The sequence below is a fragment of the Lacerta agilis genome, chromosome 13 (genome assembly GCF_009819535.1).
Source record: "Lacerta agilis isolate rLacAgi1 chromosome 13, rLacAgi1.pri, whole genome shotgun sequence".
NCBI classification, from domain to species: domain Eukaryota; kingdom Metazoa; phylum Chordata; class Lepidosauria; order Squamata; family Lacertidae; genus Lacerta; species Lacerta agilis.
In genome coordinates, this window is record NC_046324.1 from 4,525,039 (window position 1) to 4,543,975 (window position 18,937).

Here is an 18,937-nt window from a genome sequence, read left to right on the forward strand (position 1 = left end):
AAGAAGCTTTTGTTCAGTGGCTCAGGTACGTCATCTTTGCTAAGGGCAACCTAGTCCTCCTCTCCTTTGACTCTTCTCTTCAACTAATTCTCACCCAGGGAGACCAGCTATTTGCTGGGGTTGCCACTGTAAGCGATACCCAGGCCTTCAGAGGCCACAGGCTCTGGTGGGGATTAAAAGCATGTATTCCTGGGGAAGAGGGAGAGGGAGAGCCCAAACAGAAGAAAGCTCAGGAATGCCTCCCACACTCTCAGAGTGGGCCTCCCTGAATCATTCCAGTCTCCTCAGCTGCAGCAAAGTTGTCATTGTAACATGGAAGCCTTTGGACATATCTACATGGCAAAGTGAAGCCGGCTTAAGCCATCTTTCTCTCTGCCAGGAATCCACCAGGAACTAATGCTGTGTGTGGAAGGCTAAGGACCCCCACTGGAGAATTTTCAGCAACCCCAGCAAACTATGGTTTCCAGGATTCTCTGAGGGAAGCCATGACAGTTAAACTGGTATAAAAATGATGTGAGTTTGTGGTGTAGTCCTCATGGCAATTAATTATGATAATGGACAATTAAGCTTAGAATAATGTCAGGAGATAGCTAATTGGTCTCCCCCATTGTTGTAAAAATGACACATTTCCAGACACCTGGAATTATGCTTGACCTCCTTCTCCTTGTTCATAAACTGCGGCATTGAAAATAGTTTATAAATGCCTTTTCAAAAAAGGGGACGGGGCTGTGAGCTATTGTGTCCTTTTCAAGGTGCCCTACAGCTGGAGGGCAGTGTGAGAAGGACACAACAGGGCAAGGCGCAAAGGGAAGATGAGGATGGGAAAGTAGTAATTAACAGAGTAGAGGAAATTTCTACCATTCCCATGTCATGATCAGATCAATTTACCGGTGGGGTTTAGATTATCTGGAACTCAGAACCTCTCCAGGGGTAGGGGACCGATTAAGATGGTCTGCCCCAGAAGGCTGATGGATCTGAATGGTTTCCTGATGGCTCTTGTGGAGTTTCCTATTGCCTTGGCAGGTGGTTCTGTCAAAGCCCTGGTGGATCTCTGGAATGGCGGTTGACATGATCACTCCTGAGCACCCCCTTTCACGAAGTGGAGCTGAGAGAGGTTGTCTGGAGTTTTGGGGTCTGGTGTCACCAGGATGCTGACGGCACTCAGCCAGCTATATTTCTCTTTTCCACCCAAATCCAAGGAAGCTGTCCCAGGAATGGATTGGATGAGGTTGAACAAACTGAAAGTTAGCCCAGACAAGACAGAGGTACTTTTGGTCATTTGGAAAGCAGAACAATGAATAAGAATTCAGTCTGCGCTGGGTGGGGTAACTCTCCCTGTGAAGGCACAGGTTTGCAGTTTGGGGCATGCTACCAGACTCCACCCTAAACATGGATGCCCAGGTCTCTGCAGTGGCCAGGAGTGCATTTGCACAGTCAAAGCTAGTACGTCTGCACCGTGAAAGCGAGTGGCTTCGTCCTTGCTGTCTTTGTGCTGGCAGGTGAAGTCTTTCTTGTTCTAACAGGCTTTTGGGAACTGACTGCTCTTAATGAAAGGGCTGGTGCTGTGCTGTTTTATTGTAATTATTTGTATGTTTTAAACGGGACTTTAAATATATGTATGCAGTTTTAATTTTATCAATTTTTTTTTAATTATTGCTTTTTCTATTATTGTTTAGCAGTTCTTTTCTATAAGCTGCCTTGAGTCCCGTTAGGGAAAAAGGTGGGGTATAAATAAATGTATAACAATAGTAATAATGAGATGGCAGGGGGAAGAAATGGGTAAGAGAGAAAGACAGACATAAAAGATAGGGGGAAAGAGATTGCAGCTGGTCGGAGAGAAAGACGGGCAGAAAGAACTCAGCAGGCTTCAGCATCCCTAGCTGTGCACAGAATCTTGCTCCTAGCCCTTCCTTCACAGCCACTAGTGACCCACTGGCCCCCAACTCCCCTTATTCTGAAAGTCAGGTCCAAAACACTCACAATGGATTTCTCTGTTTGCCGAAAAGTGTTGTGTGATCCACCCACATTCCTCTTGAAGAAGAATGAGAAGGGAGAGCAATGAAAAATGGACAATATGCGGAGTGGCTGGGGAAACCCAGCCAGATGGGCGAGGTATAAATAATAAATTATATTATTATTATTATTATTAACAGTCACTCAGCAGATTGGCAAAATGACAGTTTAATTAACCTACATCATGCCTACTTGAACCAGTCTCTTACATAGCATTATTCTTTAACTTCATTCATTTTGATTTGCTGCACACTTTTCATTCTACTGTGACCAAGCTGGTAATTTTATTGATGTCAATTAAATCATGCACACACACATATATATGATGATGGTCGATGATGATGTTTGTGCTGCAAGTGGGTCCGAATAATCCCATGTTTCTTAATGTCTGAAAATTTATAGTCTGTTACACCGACAAACACAAAAATGCAGGTCCCTGCCCACAAGAATCTTACAATCCAGACAAAACTGAATGGTTCAGCAAACTGTCACAAAATGAATGACAGAAATAAATAAATTCCTTCCTTTTCATTGTAAGGCAGCAGGTCTTATTAAATATAATTACAGATGTTCATAACCATCAGACCAGGAAGACTTAAGCCAACCAGACCAAAGCAGTATCTTCTCATTACCTCACTAACACACACACACGAACATACATACATATGGCTATAACAAGCTCAGTCTGGTGCCTTTCAGCCATTTTGAACCACAATTCCCATCAGGGGTGATATTAGTAGTTATAGTAGTTATTTTAATTTCTTGCCCATCCTTCACTCTCATTACAATAATTAAAGCATATTGATAAAAGCAGTTTAAAACAACGTACAATAATACCTAGAGGGCACCAGGCTGGGGCAGAATGGTTTACTTCTTTACTTTCCTGCTGTTTACTTAAAAAGAGAAGCGGCACCATTTTGTGACTATATTCCTCCTTGGAAATCCACAATCAGTGGGACTCCTAGGCTCATGTTACAAGCACTCCAAATGCAAGGAATTATCTTCAGTCAGTAACAAGAGCCAAAGCAGCTGTGGCTTAGTGACAGAGCACCTGCTCTGCATGCAGAAGACGCCATTTTTCAATCTCTGACATCTCCAGGTAGAGCTGGGAATGCTGCCGGCATGAAACCTTACAACAGCTGCTGCCAGTCAGTGCAGACAATGCTGAGCAAGATGAACCAGCAGCCCAACTCAGTATGAGGCAACTGAGTTCCTATGGAGCACGCTTAAGCTTTGGCCTGAGAGATAGGAAAAGATTCCCTTCAAACATTCAGGTAAGGAGCCTCAAACAACAAACCCACCCCCCCACCCCCGTTTACTTTGAAACACCACCAAAAGAAAGAGCAGGTGCTCTTTGGTGTGCATCCCATTATTGGGTAATCTTTTTTGAAAGTTAAGAAAGCTAAGCTCTGTGGGTTAAACCACAGAGCCTAGGGCTTGCTGATCAGAAGGTCAGCGGTTTGAATCCCCGCGACGGGGTGAGCTCCAGTTACTCGGTCCCAGCTCCTGCCCACATAGCAGTTCGAAAGCACGTCAAAGTGCAAGTAGATAAATAGGTACCGCTCTGGCGGGAAGGTAAATGGCGTTTCCGTGCGCTGCTCTGGTTCGCCAGAAGCGGCTTTGTCATGCAGGCCACATGATCCGGAAGCTGTACACCGGCTCCCTCAGCCATTAACGCGAGATGAGCGCCGCAACCCCAGAGTCGGACACGACTGGACCTAATGGTCAGGGGTCCCTTTACCTTTATGCTGGCTCAAACCTTTAGCCCACCTAGCCCAGTCCCAGCTGCTGTGACTTGCAGTGGTTCCCCAGGGTCTTTCTGAGCCCAGAGGTGCCAGGATTGAGCCTGGGATACCAGCACTCCAAGCCTGTGCTCTGCTAGTAGGGAACTCCAGGAAGGCATCACAGTTGCTGGTGCCGCCAATCAACCGGAAAGTGCTCCTAAAAAGGAAAGTGCTCACTTTTCTTCTAGAATCAGGGTTAGTAAGGTTAGGTTTTCAGAAGTAAATTTACCTCTGGTGTACATTTTATAAGCATGTACGTGAAATCAGGATTGCTGTTCTTATTGTTGCTCCTTTTCCCCACAAGGGACAAAGAAAATGTAATCAGAACTTCATACAAACAAGGGTGCTCTTTACACTGACAAGGGCAAGAGTATTTCCTGCTTCCTGTTCCAGCCTTCTTCAACCCGGTGTCCTCCAGATGTTCTGGACTACAGCTCCCATCAGACCCAGTCAGCACAGCTGTAGATGCCAGGCCTGACAGAAGCAAAGGTTGAGCTTTTGGGGGGAAAGTTGTTTGGGGGGGGCTGGAGGGGGGGTTGGGCAAAGTTGTTAAGCTTTGCTGGCACGGTTGTGCTTCTGTTAGGGTTGCCATACGTCCGGGTTTTCCTGGATATTTTTGTGATTTCCGCCTGGACACTGCTCCTGAGCACGGTATTCCGGATATGTCTGGGAAATTCCAGACGTATGGCAACCCTAACAGAAGTACAACTGTACCAGCTGAGACTGATGGGAGTGGAAGTCCCAAACATCTGGAGAGCAGCAGCTTCTGACCCACAGACTTCCAAGAAGATGGCAACAAGAACAGATGGGTGGATCCCAGGCCCACCTCAGGATAAGATCCAATCCACACAACAGTGGTGTCTGCTAGCTTAAGTTAGCCATATTGATTTATATGTTGTCGGAGGGGTGGAGTGGGGGGGTGTCGGTCATTGTCTTGGCAACCATCCCCATGGCCCTCTGATCTCACTCTGCCTTCAAAAATAAGACACCCATCCACCAAAAAAAGCACCACTCATACTCTGCAAAGAAGGAAAGTTTATGGTCTCTCTCACCCACTTTTTCCTGTTTCTCCCCTCCATCTCCCCACTTCTCTTAACCCTTCTCAAACTCCACATTGCCTACAACAAAAATGTCCCAAGTTGACTATTGTTGACCTGTAACAGGGGCACCAATTCCTGGGGGCTGAGTTGTTTTGCCCTCCAGTATATTTTGGGATGGGGCCAGGGCCCCCCAGTGTTGAGGGGGTGGAGGAGGCTGAGCACAGGGCCCAGCGTAGTGGGGTTCCCAGTGGTTGCTCCTTCTCTTCCTCCTGCTGCTGTGGAGGGGAAACGGGGCAGCCACCGAATTTGGCTCTGCCCCAGGGATTCTTCTGACAGTCCTGAGGTTACCGGTAGGTGTGTGGCGCTGCCCCCCCTAATCACCCTTGCAAGCTGGCGCCTCTGACCTCTACAATCTACAGTTTGAAATTAGAGATGCTGAATGTACTCTTTTTACTGATGGAAAATCTTTTAATAAAATCTTATTTAAAAAACAAACAAACAGTGGCATTTGCCATTCGTATATTATCTATTTAAAGAAGATCAGGTCACGAGTAAGTCCCACAATTCATGGTGAAGTGGACGACTCGTCATGCAGTGCAAACAACACCGGCTCCTCATGCAAGAAACGATGTCTCATGCGTACATCAAGGCTACAATCCTAAGCACGTGTGCCTGAGGGTAAGCACTTATTTTTGAGTCAACCTATACAGGACTGTGCTGTAGATTTCTTTCCACTAATCTGCTAATCTCCAGTGCATTTTCAGGCAGCCTGGAGCATCTGAGAGTAGGTTTCCAAAAAACTGAATTTTAACAAGTATATTACATTTCTGCCTCATATTTGCTTACCAGCAACAAGGGGACGGAGCATTCTCGCTAACAAACCTCTGTTAAAGCCAGTTTCCTAAAACTCAAGCATCCAATATTTGGATATAAATACCCAGCTGATCACTAACAGAAGACGGAGTAATTGTTGTCAAGGTTCCTGAGCGAACAAAAATTCCAATACATAGAAAAATATCTGATATATACATTTACCTTGGAACCCAACTGAGAGTTAGGCAGTGCTCAGAAATCCCTTCCTGGGCTAAGGGTGGCTAGGGAGCTGGAAGCATTGAAAACGATTTGACAAGAAGAAAGAGCAGAAGGCAGAGAGACCCATTACTCTCAGTGGATGGGGGGGGAGTTAGGAGGCATCTATGAAAGCACCCATATTGATAGCTAAAGTATAGCCAGAAGTGCAGGCTAAAGACTCCGTTCTTTAAAAAAAAAACTAAAAAAAAAACTCTCCCCACTGAAATACACTTTACAAATCCTTTTGCAGTCATAATTAGAGTTATGAGGGCATTAAAAGGGGCAAACACACACACCAAGTATTGATGAGTGAAGCTGAAATCCACATTAGAGATCAGCTAATTAAGTAGAGATCAGCTAATTAACTAATTAACATGAGAAAAGAAGACTCCCTGGAAAAGACCCTAATGTTGGGAAAGATGGAGGGCACAAGGAGAAGGGGATGGCAGAGGATGAGATGGTTGGACAGTGTTCTCGAAGCGACCGGCATGAGTTTGGCCAAACTGCGGGAGGCAGTGGAGGATAGGGGTACCTGGCGTGCTCTGGTCCATGGGGTCACGAAGAGTCGGACACGACTGAACGACTGAAGAACAACAAATTAACTAGTGGACATGGGATCACCGTTAGAAAAAGGGGATTGCAAGAGCTGCATCAGATCAAATACATCCTTTTTCCTCCCTCAATGGCCACCACAACCAGATGACCTGGGATGCCCCCCGTAGGTCTCCATTGCTCCTCCTCAACAACTGATACGAAGGTACGCTACCTCTGATATGGGATGCGCCATAGAATATCCATTTGTAACCATCTCCTCATCCAGGACACGGCCAAATCCTTTTTTAAACCTGCCCAACTCTAAAGCTCTTGGGGCAGCGATTTCCATAGTTTAACTGGACCCCGCGTGAAGCAGGACTGCCGTTTCATTGCCCTCCCATCTCCCACCCTTTGGATAGGGAGAAGAAAAGCTTCTCTCCAGCCATTTTCTCCGCGCCAGGCATCGCTCTCGCGCCCCTCTCGCGCGCCCCAAACGGAGTCCCGGCGCGTGGAGAAGGGGCTGGGAGCGCGGCGCCCGAAGGGGCTGGCGAGGAAGGGAAGCCTTCTGGGCTCCAGGGGGGCTGATCCTGCCTGGGGCGGAGGAGCAGGGCAAGCTGGCGCGCAGCTAGAGGAAAGGGGCTACTCACCGGGGGGAGCGGCGACAAGAACGGACGGTTGGGCAGGCGGGTAGGCAAGCAAGGGCGCACGCCGAGGCTGCCTCCTGGACAGGAGATCGTACGCCGGGCAGGCAGGGAGGAGGCGGATCCGCAGCTGCCGCCGCCGTTACCGGCTGCTGGTCCTGTGTTGCGGCCCACCTCGGGGCGCCCCCTGCCGGCTTTCGGCGAAACAATCCCGGGCGGCCACTGCCAGCTTCGCGCTCCCACCGCTCTCCTCGGCAGACGGCAGGCTGCAAGTCTCCGCCCGCTGACCTGGAACAAAGAAGTCCAGTGGACAACGCAATGGGTGGCAATCCCGAGGATGCGCTAGAAATAAGTGCGTTTTCCTTCTGGGCATCCTGCAGGCCCCTACGCTAATAAATCATGGAGGGGCTCATCTTTGGAAAGGGTTAAGAAAAGGGCAGCCGAAGTGATCAGGGGGGTGGGGGTGGAGCGACCCTCCTTTGCAGCGTTTGGGGCGAGTAAGAGGCGACGCGATAGAAGTTTGTGTAAAATTACGCATGCCATGTGGAAAGTGGATAGAGAAAAGTTCGTGTCTCTCATAACACTAGGACTCCTGAGCACCCAATGAAGCTGAATGTTGAAAGATTGAGGACAGATAAAAGAAAGACCTTCCCCCAGAATGAAACAAATTCACGGAGGGGGCGGCTACTGGCCTTGATGGCTATGCACAGTCTCCATCGCTGGAGGGAGCTATTCTTTTGAATACCAGTTGCTGGAAACCACAGGAAGGGCGAATGAGCTCTTGTGTTTCCCAGAGACTGTGAGAACAGGATGCCGAACTGGATGGGCCTTCTTTGGCCTGATCCAGAAGGTTCTTCTTACGCTCTTATGTTCATCAACTTGTCTTAGGAAGCCGTCTAAGCTAAGGATCACCCATTTTAAAGGATGTCCTCACACGTTCCACCTAACTACAGAATCTCTCTCTGTCCACTTTCTGTAAACCACCGGCCCCTAACCTTTTGATTGCTATTTTTTCTAAATTATCTGCCTCCCATAAAAAATGTTCCAACCCCCCCCCCATCATCTTGATCAGACTGTTTTCAACATAAGGTTGCTTCTTGCTTTGGAGCAATGCTTTTTTACCTGTGTGCAAATCTAAGCTGTTAGCAGTGCAATTCTAGGCACGTCTTCTCAGAAGTCAGACCCATTAGTTCAGACTTCTTTCATATTTACATAATAAATTTGCATTTATTAATGTATTATTTTTATTTTTATTGGCATGCCCCAGCCACCTTTGCTGTGCTGGCTCCAAAGTGTGCCTCTCACCTCCCCAGTGAGCACAAAACCTGCATTGTTCACAAGGAGGAATCCTCTTCATGAACTTGTGAGTTGAGTCCACCTGGCAAATTCTCCCAATTCAAGAGGAAGAATCACAATATGACCATCATTTGTTACCAGCGACGTAGTGTAGTCTGCTGGTGTGCGGGTGTGGGCACCTGGTGGGGCATGGAGGACGATGCCGCCAGAGTGACCACACATCCCCCCCCGAACCAAGCAGGGCCTTGCTGTACCGCCCATGCAGGTGGGAACCCAGCTGGCCAATGCCGCCCTTGCCAGGCAACCCCCCCCCCACGCCCGTGGAAGGAAGTACCAAGCCGGGCCATGCTGGGGCCTTGCCTGCCTCCCTCCTTCTTCGCTTGCTTACCGTCCAGGGAGCGTTTCGAACAAGGAGCAAGCAGTGAGGCCAGGCTGGGAAGAACATGGAGCTGGGGATGGGGCCCGCCAGGATGCACCTGGGTGGGGCTGGGATCCCTGTGGAAGCCACCACCTACATGGGGGCGCCTGGTTTGTACCTGGTCTAAACTGTGCAGTGTGCACCTGGAGTCATGGCCCCCTGGCTCCACTGCACGCTATGCCCCTGTTTGTCACAGGAGGAAAGTCTCAAAAAGCTTGTGGCCACCTGGAAAAGGAATGCACTTGACAGAAGCCAGAAAAGATAGGGTCTCCCCACAGCACTATAGCACAGCCATCCTACCATTAAAGTAAGATGTGGCAACTCTAGGGCACCACAAATAGTGGCAGAGTGGATAAAACCAACATTATATTCTCCCAGCAGTCCCCAGTGAAATGAGTGGGCCTCTGGCTGTCCTATTGCAATTGGGCAGGGGGGGGGGCTGAGGGTTTGTGGCTTGGATGATGCCACACAGCAGGTGAAAGGCTCAGGTGATGTATCAAGTGGGGTCTCCCCCACCCAACACAGCCTCACAGCAGCTGTTACAGACAGAGCATACAGACCAGCCCCATAACCTTCTGGCGTCATTAAATTTCCCCTCAGTTAAAAAATGCCAGTGTTCACTGCACTGCTAGACCAAACAGCTGAATGGTGCAGTCAATCCCTTTGAGAAAAGTCATTCAGTTCCACAAAATTGTTCTCATTTTAAAGGATGAACAGCTGCGCGCCCCTCCCCCCGCACCAGTTATGGGACAGCCATTATACTGAGGTTTTCCAGTGCAGCAAAACTTTATTTCACATTGATAACACAAAGGAAGTGTGTGACTGCCCTCAAGTATTTCCCCCACAGAATAAGCCAAGAGGTTAATCAAGGGCAGCCAAGCCACTGAAGTGAAATTTCAGCAAGGGAAGATGACTTACAAAATCACATTTTAATTTTCCAACGTAGCAGGGATAATTAGTATGCATCTGTACGTAACAGAAAAAAACACACATCTTTGGCATATGCTGCAAAGAAATCCTGAATTTCGGGAAATTGGCTGAGACACCTTGATGCCCTCTTAATTTATTTCATCCCATTTCACGGTCTGCTTCACTCATATAAGGAGTGGGCTGGCAGCATGGGCAGAGCCGTGGGGGGGGGGCCAGCTGGCCCCAATAAAAATAAAAATAATAAAATACATAGCTAACTGAGGTTCTGCCCCCCCCCCAAACAAAAATCCTGGCTATACCCTTGGTTGGCTGGCAGGTTAACGTTAACATGCATATAAAAGTCAGGAACAATGTATAGGATGGCAACCCATGTAACCAATCAAACATATGTAAAATAATACATTTTTACCTAAGTTTCTTTTATACAATAGGAACATAGGAAGCTGCCTTATACTGAGTCAAACCATTAGTCCATCTAGCTCTGTACTGTCTACACTGACTGGCAGCAGCTCTTCAGGATTTCAGGCAGAACTCTCCCAACCCTACCTAGAGATGCCTGGGATTGAACCTGGGACCTTCTGCTGGCAAGACTGGCACTCTACAACTGGCCCTTCCCATAATAATCACGTCTTTCTTTCTTTCTTTCGTTAGTTATGAATTGCTTCTAAAGTGGTCTACAATAAGATAAAATACAAAAGATTACCAACTCAATAAACTGAAAGCACTAAAATCATTTCTACAACTGCCCAATTAATATTCCATAAACTGACTGGGTCACACTCCAGGGAAAACCTTCTTAAAGAAAAATTTATTTACCGGTAATAGCTACCTACGAGACTTACAAAGTTATATTCTTATTATAAGGCAGGGAGTAAAGGTCTAATCACAAAAGTACGCAATGAACAGCATTAAGGGTGTCTTCTTCTTTGGCTTATGAGTAACCATGTATTTCATAACAAAATAAAATAAAAAAATCCTTCCAGTAGCACCTTAGAGACCAACTAAGTTTGTTCTTGGTATGAGCTTTCGTGTGCATGCACACTTCTTCAGATACCTGTATTTCATATCAATGTTCCTATCCTGAAATGTATTTTCTCCCAAGAAAGTATTGTTGCTTTGATGTGGTTAACTTTCAAATAAGCTTGATTAGGATCATATCCATATAGTAACCTTCAAACACACACACACACACAGAGGGGGGGGAATTACAGTTATAATTTGTATGTGAAAACTGCCTCTTTTAAGCAAACCACACAGGGCAAGCAACAAGGAAGGTGTGGAGGACAGAGAGAAGCTGCTTGTTTGGGAGGCCCTTAACCCTTCCTGTCACCAATTGGGTGAGATTAGGAGATAAAACAATACATCCTGATGGCAGAAATACTTACAAAAATCAAGTGCGTTCTTTATCTTTTGATCTTGCTTTGCAAAACAGCTTCTCAATATGTGTACATCTCTGTGTAGGAAGCATGCTTAGCATGGGAAACTGTTGGATAGTGTCACACCCAGTCTTTAAAATGCCAGAGGAGTTTTTAAAATAGTTACTACCCCATCTTCCTTCCTTCCTTCCTTCCTTCCTTCCTTCCTTCCTTCCTTCCTTCCTTCCTTCCTTATTACTGGTTGAAGAGGAATGTTTCACCTGGCACCTAAAGTATATAATGAAGGTCCAGGTGAACTTCTCTGGGGAAAGCCTTACATGGTTTCCAGTTATCTTTTCCTCTTCACAGAAAGGGCATCACATAGCTCAGTGGTAAAACATCTGCTCTGCCTGCCGAAGGCCCCACCAGCATCTCAAGGGAGGGCAAGAAAAGACTCCCATCAGAGACCCATTGCCAGACAGTGAAGACAATTCTGATCCACCATTGTTGGGCTCAGGATAATTAAGCTGCTTCTGTCCTTATGTTTCCCATAGGTTGCCCATCCCTGTTTTAAATTCACTCATCTTTGTCACAGTAGGGTTGTTTTGCATTTGCTGCTAAGAAACTAGTCCTCTGGAACAAGCTAGCTTCAAAAATAAATAAATCCAGCCAGCTTTATTGAAGTATATTATGAGTTAGATATGGTATTGTGCTCTGCCTCTTAACCTAAAAATCCCCATGAGCCCGCTCACAACATATAAAAATTACAACCAGAGACAGTAATAATAGTGAATGTCTAGGTGCTGCAAATGGTTGACAGGAAACTTTAAGGCCCTTCCTGCTCTTCCTTCTTTTTTATATTTGTATAGAAATTTTTCTTACAAAACATGTCCACCATAAGACATAAAAACTTGAATACAGCCAGTTACAGCTACAAAGACATGAGGCATAAAAAGCCAGATTCTTGCATTTCATAGTCATGGTTTGGGTGGCAAAGGGAGGGCTTGAATATCCAGGTTGGTGAGAGTGCCTTAAAAACAAAACTACCTACATTTTTTCTTTAGAAGACTATGCGTGCAGCTTGCATGTTTCAGCCTGGCAGGAGGTGATGGCAATTATTGCATAAGAATGTTGTGATAGGAAGTCTGCCTCCCTCCCCTCTCCAAATTAACCTCCGTCTCTAGAGCTCAGCGGTGAGAGGGACTGCAGAAGAAGAATCACCAGGGACCACCTCTTGGGATGCTCCTGACCTGGCAACCCTAGTGTAGCCAGGAAGAAGCCCTGTTGCTAAGACACAAAGTACTTCCTTGTACTTATGGAAGTACTTTGTTGGCTACCATTTCTTAAACCAGAGAGGGCTGTTCTCTGTAAAGTCGGGAACAATAGACACCCTATTGCTTTGTATCATGGACAAGCTCCCATAAGCTCTCACTTCAGGGCCTTTTCTGTGGTGGCATGAAAACTTAGCAAAACTTCCTTCAGAAGTCGTCTTGCCAGCCTTGTTCTACTAAATATTTAAAGAACTAAGTGAAAGGCCTGGGGAAAAGGTCTCAGCCTGAAACTCCAAAGTCACCAGAAGGCTGGAACCAAAATCTTAGCATCAAGAAACTGCTGGGCTGCAGGCCCCACTTGGCATATCTTTTAAAATGGTCCACCAGCCCCACCAAATTAACTGGTGCTACTGGTGCTACTGAAAAGCAAGGCATGTCAAGCATGATGGGAAGTAAAATGGCAATGTTACTGCCATCACTGAGATGAACACACTCTGATCGGCTCTAGGGTTTCCTGGGCACCCTGACCATCACCAGCATTCAGACTGGATCACTCCTTCCCGAGTCTCCTCTCAATGGCAGCAGGTAACATTCTGGCACTGGGCAGAGAAGTTTGGTGTCAGGGACTGGCTGGACAAGGAAAACTGGTGGCAGCCAGTAGTCCAGGAGGCACCTGATGGGGAAGGGGATTTTGAACCAGGTTCAGACTGGTGGGAAAGGGAGGAATCATCAGCAGAGAGTGAGAGTGAAGGGAAGAAGTTTGAGGTAGCCACAGACGCTGGTAAGAGAAGGAGCAGGGGTTGCATCTCCTGCTCTGCAACAGAGTCCTAATTCCGCGTCTTCTCCTCCCCCACTCTTAGCACAGGAAAGAAGGGTCGAGAAAATGCTAGAACATGGCTGTTTGAAGAATCTCAGGCTTCCTCCAAAAGGATGTAAATGCTGGTCTTTCGCCCACTGTCATCTCCACCAGCCACATCAACGGCTGCTTCCCAGACCAAGCTCTTCCCAGGCAGAGTAATATTTTGCTTCTATCGGTACTGAATGAGGGCTTGCCAATTGGAAGGTTGGCAGTCCGAATCCCTGCGATGGGGTGAGCTCCCATTGCTCGGTCCCAGCTCTTGCCCACCTAGCAGTTCGAAAACACGTCAAGTGCAAGTAGATAAATAGGTACCGCTCCGGTGGGAAGGTAAATGGTGTTTTCGTGCACTGCTCTGGTTTCGCCAGAAGCGGCATAGTCATGCTGGCCACACGACCCGGAAGTTGTTTGAGGACAAACGCTGGCTCCTCGGCCTGTAGAGCAAGATGAGCGCCGCAACCCCAGAGTTGTCTGCGACTGGACCTAACAGTCAGGGGTACCTTTACCTTTACCCCCCAGAACCTTCCAGCCTGAAGGCCCTGGAAAGAGTCCCAGAACACCCACACCGGATTTTAAATTGCTATCAGTCTCAATTTAGCAACAAAGTCAAACTAAAGCATTACAAAATTACTGATTTTTATTGTATTTGGCAAAGATTTCCAGTACAGAACCAAGTTACATTTCAAGGATGCAACCCATTCATTCATTGTGCCACATCCCTGGTTGTTTCTAATACATAATACTTCCCAAGGGATGAATTAAGAGCTGTACAAAAGTTTAACAACACCAAAAGAGAAACAAGTTTTTAAATTTCTTCATGAGGGACTGAAGCAAAGCATGATTATGAATGTGTTTGTCAAATTGACTAAGTAGTGGTTTGTAATGGCTCGGACAAACGACAAGCCTAATTCCTCGTGCTAATGCAGAAGACAACTACAGTGTAGCTGTAGGAAGAGGAAAGAGTTGTTCAAGTTCAATGTTTAACAAGGGACTTTCCACTAGGAACATATTCCATGTAAGCCCCACTCAAAAGAGGAAGGCTCATCCACACTTCCTATTCCTTTTAGCCAGGCTTGCACAAAAGATGCTCCAGATCAGCCCTGGCAAACTCAGCGTGCTCCAGATGTTTTGGACTACAACTCTCGAGCCCCAGCATTGTATGGGTGTGCTGGCTGGGGCTTGTGCGAGTTGTAGTCCAACACATATGAAAGGCTCCAGGTTGGCAAATGCTGTTCCAGATTAAGGGCACTGGGCACGATCAGTTTCTGCCTACTGAGTAGCACTTGACTATTATGCCAACTACAGAGAAAATCTGCCTACTGTGCAGTACAGGGCTGGGCATGTACTGCTTGATCCCCATTCTCTCTGCCTCTAGTGTATTAAAAAATTGGTCTCTGTGACTTGGAAACTTGCACAAATGGCTTCAGCAGTGTGGATTATACAATACTTAAAACAGAAATCATGCATAAGATACTTTGCATATATAATATGTAACACATTTTGAAATTCTTTACAAAAAAAGAAAGAGTAACAGAAAAACCTCATTGCAGTAAATGAGACCTGAAAAAGATGGCACATATTAGGCAGGGGGGCGATGGTTTTTCAAACTTTCTTTGTTGATCTCTACTCTTAGGTTTTCAAATATTCTTGCCTTGTTCTATCCTACAGTTTGAGGCTTGGAATCATCTCACAGAACTGTGGTCTATCTCACGGGTTTGATTTCTAGACCAGCATACAAATGTCAGGCAGCAGGAGACTGTCATCCAATTTCCAAAGTGGGTCCAACCCCTCCCCCCAGGGGGGGGAATAATTCTTTCACATGTGAGTTCAGGTGCACTGAACATAACCGTCTTTGCAGTGGGAATAACAGCATTTGCAATAATCCATTTTTTCTGTTTAACTAGTCGAACATCCTTAACAATCTGGCACTAGTAGACTCAAGGTAAGTACGTAATAACAAAGATGTTACAAAACTGAGGAGGATTTGCAGCAGTCTACAAAACAACATTGGCACAATGGGTGTTGTCTTCACTCTCCACCATCACCTATGTTTAGTTGTTTGTGGGAATTCTTCAAGCATATAAGTCAGGTGTTTCAACTACTATTCACTGTCCAAATTAGGAGTTTCAAAGAACACAGATGGATCCCCTTTAACAAGCAAGTGCTAAGAAAACAAAAATATTCTACCCCACATTTGGTTCGAGACTCTTTCAGCCCTATCAGAAGACAGTTAAGAAAATCTGATAGCCTGGCATAAAGCCAAGTGGTTCCATCTGTGGGTTTCAACACTTCTTACAACAGGAATTGGAGATACAGTACATGTAATACCACACGGAGGAATCGTAAAATTATTCAGGTACAATGTATTTCAAAACGGTAAGTGGCACTATTGTATTCAGAGGCCCATCTGTTCAGCTTGCACTGTATCTATCTCCTGTGTCCTCCCTTGCTTGCCCCACAGATGGTTCTGATCCTGCCGTCAAAGGACTGAGTGCTGCCTGATAGTACTAAGCCGACATGCCACATGAAATAAAGAGTGAAATAAAATGGTACACTCTTGCACTGCTATCAGCAGAGGTGAAAATTTCATGGCCAAAATATTCCCTACCTCCAACAACCGCACAACAAAATTGTCAATTAATGATACATTTTAGAAACCATCAGAAAGAGGATGGCCAGTGGAAAAAGAGGCTTTATAACATGCTCACAGATTCTTGCACACAAGTAGAGAGGTGCTCTTTCTCTCCGCATTCTCCGCACGCCACTCCTGCAAACAATCTCTAAGCAGCAGCTTACAAGGTGCCGGGGGTGGAAACTGTTCTTCAGAGAAAGGAATCTTGACTGCAGGCCACTTGTCGGAAGAAGGTAAACATCCTCAGGGCTGAAAAGGCCATGGCAACTTTTGGAAGGGGAGCATGTAAGAAGGGAATTATTTTTTACATGAATAATAAAATTATTATTATTATTATTATTGCATTCATATCCATGTCTTCTTCTAAAGAGGACAAGGTGGGGTATTATTTTTCCCTTCTCCACACTGTAGTCTACCTTTTTTTCTTGAGAATTATACTGCCTAATAAAAAGGCACATCAAGTGTGGGAAAGATGAAGGGGAGGGTCTCAGCACAGTCATATTTAATAATGAAAAAGAACACCCATCCCTCAAAGTAATGAACCGTCTACCTTCATTTTCTCCATCAACTGTATCTAAGATAACACAAAGGTCAAATTAATACAATAGAAGGAATCCATCTGTAATTTCACTGGCGTTAAGTTTCAACTAAATGACAGGAACCAAGCACCTAAAAATGTGCAACAGAAAGAAGCACATAGGTGCAAAAAGAAAAAGAAAAAACAAGTTTAAATATTATCAGAAATTAAACCTTTCATAAGAGAAAGCAAATACACAATTCACATTGTTTGATTCTTCTAGGGTTAATCTATGCCAAACCTCTCTGTGGCAGAAAAATCAGGTGAATTTATAGCAATTTCACAGGTCATTAAGTCAAACCAACACACTTGCTTAGTTGAGCAATCTGCCACTCATTAAAAAAAATAAAAATGCTTCTCAATACAAATCTCCGAAGTCTAAAGGCTCACTGGGATTAGGCAAGAGCACCCTCACCTGGCCAGATCAGGTAGGTGCTGGCAAAACACAACATATCCTTCTGCCATCCTGGAGAGGACTCCTATGCCTTTAAGAGTATCATGTAAGGGAGAAAGCACCATTTCCTTCATTCCCACAGTACCCAGAGAAAACTTTTCCAGCAGAACTACTTCTTGCCTTCCACAGTTCTTAAAGAGGGAGAGACCAATGGTGTCCAAGGCAGCCTTATTAATAGTCCTCAAGGTGCTCACTTACCGTGTTTCTCCTAAAATAAGACACCGTCTTATATTTTTTTTCGCTCAAAAAAACACAGTATGGCTTATTTTCAGGGGATGTCTTATTTTAACCGTGTCGCATCGGTACGCTGCATAGCCACGCCTCCCCAGGCTGTTTTAATGGGAGGTACCACGTCACTATGGCTTATTTTCGGGGTATGGCTTATTTTGGGGGAACGGCTTATATTTCGCAAATGCATAGAAATCCTGCTATGGCTTATTTTATGGCTACGTCTTATTTTAGGAGAAACAGGGTAGCACTATGTGAAAAGAGACTTCAGCAAATCTTCTTGCTAAAAACAGAGCCACTAGGACCAATGGTATGATGTCTTCAGAGGACTCTGCTCCCTGGCAAAAGCACTGAAAGGCTTTTGACTGGCTCCATGCAGCCTCTTCCCATTTTCATGGTTTTTAAGTACGTGCACAGATATGCTGAAGATCTGTCAATATTTGGGCTGGTTTTAAACAAACAGAGATGGACTGCCAATGAAAAATGCCAGCTTAGTTCAATATACTCAAGGCTAATGAGGAGTGATTCTCCCAAATGGATTTTGGGGCAGGGGAAAGAGTGGGGAAAGCAACTGGGAAATAAGTGTAAGATGGTGGATATTAAAAAGATTAAGGACTTTGCGCTACTGCTTCCTATGTGTAGGCACTTCAAAAATGAGTCCTTCAAAGAAGGGGGAAAGCGGCAGCTCAGATGCAAGGTGCAAGAAAAAGTGCTCTTTAACACTCTGGCAAAAAAGGTAAATGGAAGGAGAAATTTTGGCGGGGGGTGGAGATTTCTGCAACGGCATGCTAAAGACTTGGAAATCTGTCCTGCAAATTTCCAGCTGACGTTGCTTAGTTTTGCAGGATCCTTAAGGAAGAGGCCACTCCACAAAACTTTGGTCAAGCTTCCAGAAAGAGTCTTGGCCCCTGGGGGTTCCTCAACCATCTTCTTCATCATCACTAATGAGGTCCCTTTTATCTGGGTTAGTTTCCCGCTCACGCAAGAAATCTTCTCGAATGGCTTCAAGTTCCATGAGCTCCAGGCGGACTTTCTCCAGGTGGTAGGCCCTGCGATTTCTTATCTGGCGCAATGGAAAGGGATTCAGATCCCCAAAAGCAATACTGATGAGTTTCCTGGGAGAAAAAAAAGAAAAGAAAATGCAGATGACCAACCACATTCCTTTAAAAAGGGTTTGTTGCGTAATCCACCTAAGCTCTGTCCCAAACAGATTTCAGCTGTTGCAAGACACTCCCAAAACTCTTCTCTCAAGGTCAAGAGCACAAAACTCGTGAACAAATGATAACCAGGGATGGGGGAGCCTGGCATAGGGGCTCCTGGCTCATTTTTGTTTGTAGGTGGGCTAGACCATGTTTCCCAACCGGTGGCCATGTGGCCCCCGGCGGGAGCAGGATATTCCAAGGGGGCCATAAGTGAAAATCACATAAATGGGGGGGGGGGGACAGAGGGAAGTGACAAGTGATGGGGGGTGAATAAAAAAAAATCCTGATTGAGTGGCTATCTACTTGGCCAATCACAAGTGTGGTAAGGGGGCGGCCCAGCAGGGTTCAATGCTCCTTTTTGTCACATGCTTTTTCTTGGAGCAGCCCTGGTTTATTTCCATAGTGACAGGGGGATAGCTGAGTCTCCCAATTTGACCAGTAGAGCCTGCAATCCAGAACCCCCAGGTCAGATTAGTGCGGTGGCAATGGGTAGGGCTGGGCAAGCCGGAGCTGCTTGTTGTTGCTGCTGCCAGTGCTGGGCCCAACTCTGCAAGGTGCAGGGTGCAATCCACCCCAGTGCCTAGCGGATCAGGGCCTTCAGATGCTGCCGAGGGACACAGGGCCTGCTGGCAGCA

The 18,937-nt window shown here is 46.0% G+C and overlaps 2 protein-coding genes across 3 annotated transcripts in view; both read right to left on the reverse strand.

Annotated features, from left to right (window-relative positions):
- The window catches only part of DAPK2 (death associated protein kinase 2), a 59,729-nt gene extending 52,542 nt beyond the window's left edge, over positions 1 to 7,187 (reverse strand). Inside the window, exon 1 of one of the 2 annotated variants that reach the window (XM_033167214.1) lies at positions 7,090 to 7,185. The gene's annotated coding sequence lies outside the window, so the exon portion shown is untranslated. Of the gene's footprint in view, positions 1 to 7,089 lie in introns of both variants that reach the window. The other variant, XM_033167213.1, reaches the window with a different exon arrangement.
- Positions 7,188 to 17,351: 10,164 nt separating this feature from the next.
- The window catches only part of TBC1D2B (TBC1 domain family member 2B), a 38,283-nt gene continuing 36,697 nt past the window's right edge, over positions 17,352 to 18,937 (reverse strand). The window contains exon 14 of the mRNA XM_033166447.1: positions 17,352 to 18,215. Coding sequence (XP_033022338.1) covers positions 18,020 to 18,215 — 196 coding nt within the window. The 3' untranslated portion in view covers positions 17,352 to 18,019. The remainder of the gene's footprint in view (positions 18,216 to 18,937) is intronic.